The sequence below is a fragment of the Epinephelus moara genome, chromosome 17 (assembly GCF_006386435.1).
Source record: "Epinephelus moara isolate mb chromosome 17, YSFRI_EMoa_1.0, whole genome shotgun sequence".
NCBI classification, from domain to species: domain Eukaryota; kingdom Metazoa; phylum Chordata; class Actinopteri; order Perciformes; family Serranidae; genus Epinephelus; species Epinephelus moara.
In genome coordinates this window covers 34044482-34047706 of record NC_065522.1, presented here as the reverse complement: position 1 = coordinate 34047706, position 3225 = coordinate 34044482, and the positions used below count along the sequence as shown (strand labels likewise).

General features: G+C 44.1%; 1 protein-coding gene across 1 annotated transcript; it reads left to right on the top strand.

Moving 5' to 3' along the window:
- The first annotated feature begins 6 nt into the window (after positions 1-6).
- On the top strand, positions 7-2852 carry LOC126403830 (gastrula zinc finger protein XlCGF8.2DB-like). Its single transcript, XM_050066636.1, has one exon. The coding sequence runs from the start codon at positions 72-74 to the stop codon at positions 1170-1172; it is 1101 nt and encodes a 366-aa protein (XP_049922593.1). The 5' UTR covers positions 7-71; the 3' UTR covers positions 1173-2852.
- The last annotated feature ends 373 nt before the right edge of the window (positions 2853-3225 follow it).

The window sequence follows — 3225 nt, the reverse complement described above, 5'->3', positions numbered from 1 at the left end:
TCCCTGTGAAGAGTGAAGATGATGAAGAGAAACCTCAGTCCTCACAGCTTCATCAAAGACACACTGAACAGATGGAAACAGAAACTGATGGAGAGGACTGTGGAGGAGCAGAACCAGCCAGGAACTCAGATCCAGATACACATTTACAACCTGAGACTGATGACAAGACTGGAGAGTTTTCTGAACCTGAGACTGATGACAGTAATTATGACTGGAAGGAGACCAGAGAACCTCAGTCAGGTTTAAACGCTTTGAAAAATGATGAAGACCCTGTCAGTGATTGGAGGTGTAGTGCTGGTGAGAAATCATTCAGCTGCTCTGAGTGTGGGAAAAGATTGAGCTCAGGGCAACATCTGAAGAGACACATGATGACTCATACAGGAGAGAGACCGTTCAGCTGCCCAGTTTGTAAGAAATCTTTTACACATCGTGGAAATTTACAGACACACATGAGAACTCATACAGGAGAGAAACCTTTCAGCTGCCCCGTTTGTAAGAAATCGTTTATAGAGAGTGGGTATTTACAGAAACATATGATAATCCACACAGGAGAGCAACCTTTCAGCTGCTCTGAGTGTGGGAAAAGATTCCTTCGCAAGCAAACCTTAGTTCATCACATGAGAACCCACACAGGAGAGAAACCTTTCAGGTGCCCTGAGTGTGGGAAAAGATTCAGCCTAAGGCAACATCTGAAGAGACACATGATGACTCATACAGGAGAGAAACCGTTCAGCTGCTCAGTTTGTGAAAAACCTTTTACAGAGCGTGGGAATTTACAGAAACACATGAGAACTCATTCAGCAGCGAAACCTTTCAGCTGCCCAGTTTGTAAGAAATCTTTTACAGAGAGTGGAAACTTACAGACACACATGATAATCCACACAGGAGAGAAACTTTTCAGCTGCAATGTTTGCGAGCAAAGATTCTCTTGGCCTACACAGTTCAGAAACCATCAGTGTGTTGGGTGTCAGTCCTCACAGCCTCATCACAGTCAAACTGAGGAGAACAGAGAGGCAGAGCCTCCAGCCAGCAGCTCAGCTCAACAGATGGAAACAGACTCTGATGGAGAGGACTGTGGAGGAGCAGAACCAGCCACGAACTCAGATCCAGATACACATTTACAACCTGAGACTGATGACAAGACTGGAGAGTCTTCTGAGACTGATGACTGATGATGACTGGAAAGAGACCAGAGAATCTCAGTCTTGTTGAAACTCTGGAAGTCTCTGTATTACGTATGACGCTTATTACTAACCAAAAGTAGTTAGATGTTTTGAGTGTGCTAAAAGATTTGGCTGCTGGAGTCTTTGTAATTTCACAGGGCAGTTAAACACATGAGGACATGACCATATTATATACCATGTCATCCAGGTAGCCGAGCTTCTTTCATCTAATCTACACCACAATCACACCAAACTTGGTGAACCGACTACAGATTGCGTTATCTCTCTAAATGTTGTTCATGAACACATAACAAACACATGATGATTCACACAAACAACCACTCAGATGAATCCTCAGAGGCTAACGGCTTTCAGCAGTGTAAAACACATCTCTGAACAGCACAGACTCACGGCACAGATAGTCAAAGCAACAAACAAAGCGAACCTCCGTCATACATTTACATCAACAGATTCTGTTTCTCTGCTCTTCTGTCTGTTTGGATAAAACCGCCAGATTTCAGTTGTTGACACCCCTGTGCTTCTGTTAGTGCATACAAGTGGGTAAACATGGAGGCCTCGAGGATATGTTTCAGACCAGTGTCACACCATATTCTGGCCAAATGACGCGAGTTGGGAACCACCAGTGGCCCCATGATACAGTAGGCCCGTTTCCACTGAAGAAGTTCCTGGTACTATTTGGGGGAGCAGGAACTACTACAGGAACGTCCTCTCAACCGCTGTGTCTCCACTGAGAGAGCGGAGTACGAGGAAGGTTCCTGTAAAGTTACCGGGCTCTGGATGTGACGTAATCATTGTGCGACCATTTACCGGGGCGACGTAGGGACGCCGTTAGCTGATAGCCCTTAGCTGTGTCTGTAATAACTCACTAAATGGCCTGGGGAAAAATATTTTTTCCAGCGGATGTCTTAGTTACAACATGATTGAGCTAACTGGAGTAGTTTCATGTCGTATCCGACAACGGGAGGTTTTTAACAGATGACGTCCTGATGTTAGCTTTGCTGCTGCTGTTAGCTGTCCCTGTCAGCTGATGCTTTCTAGACATCGTGATTTCCCAAAACTGAATAAATACCACACATAGCAACACAAAACTGCTTTGCTAGCTCAATCATGTTGTAACTAAGATATCTGCTGGAAAACATATTTTTTTCACGGACCGGTTATTGAGCTTGTTTACATGGCGGTGGAAGCTATATGAACGAGCTAACCCTCGTCTGATGAGTTTTAAAAATGCCGGCTATTTTGCCGCTTTCTGTTGACGTCACATCCCTCCTTGAGTATATCCAATCAGCACCAAGTAATCCCCAAGCCCCAGCCAGGAGTTTCTCGGGGCCGTTCTGAGTACCTACTCCGAGGCAGGGACTTGTTTAGCCCCTGTAAAAGTTCCGGAACTCTGTCCTTCGGGGGTGGTTCCTGCGGGGGAGACACGCACCAACGGCCCCGGCCCCGTAAAATTACCCCATAGTTCCTACGGTGGAAACGGGCCTAATATTATAATGGTAAATAAGTCATGGTACAATCTTGCGATTTAAAAGGCGTTGCGATATGCTGAGTATTGCAGTAAAATATATTGCCATTTATTACCCTTTTTCAGCTGAAAATAATGTCCTCAAAGGAAAACTTTGTCAATCTCAACAGTTTTATCGAATAAAATCAAGTAGTTCGTCTGTTCATCTTCCCTCAGTCTTTTTTTTTTGCAGCAGTAGCAAAATGTATTCAGTAACTGAAAAAGCATCTGCTTATATTCTAGTATGCTGTAGTATGCTAATCTGTATTTGTAATGTTAATTTATATAATAAAAGAATGACACTTGGTGTCAAAAATATCATGAAACTATGCTGCAGTATTTATTCTGGGGTTCTATGAGTGGAAACATACAGAGGTCGGATTGACTGAGTTTTCAAAATAAAGCCAAGTACTGTAACCGCTGAAACAAGTTGTAGGAAGCCTCTGCAAGTAATTGGTTGCTGGCAGACACTCTGTGCTGCAATGAAATGGTTAATCAGCAGTGCCGTGCACTGTAGAGCCGATGCGCTGCTGGTTC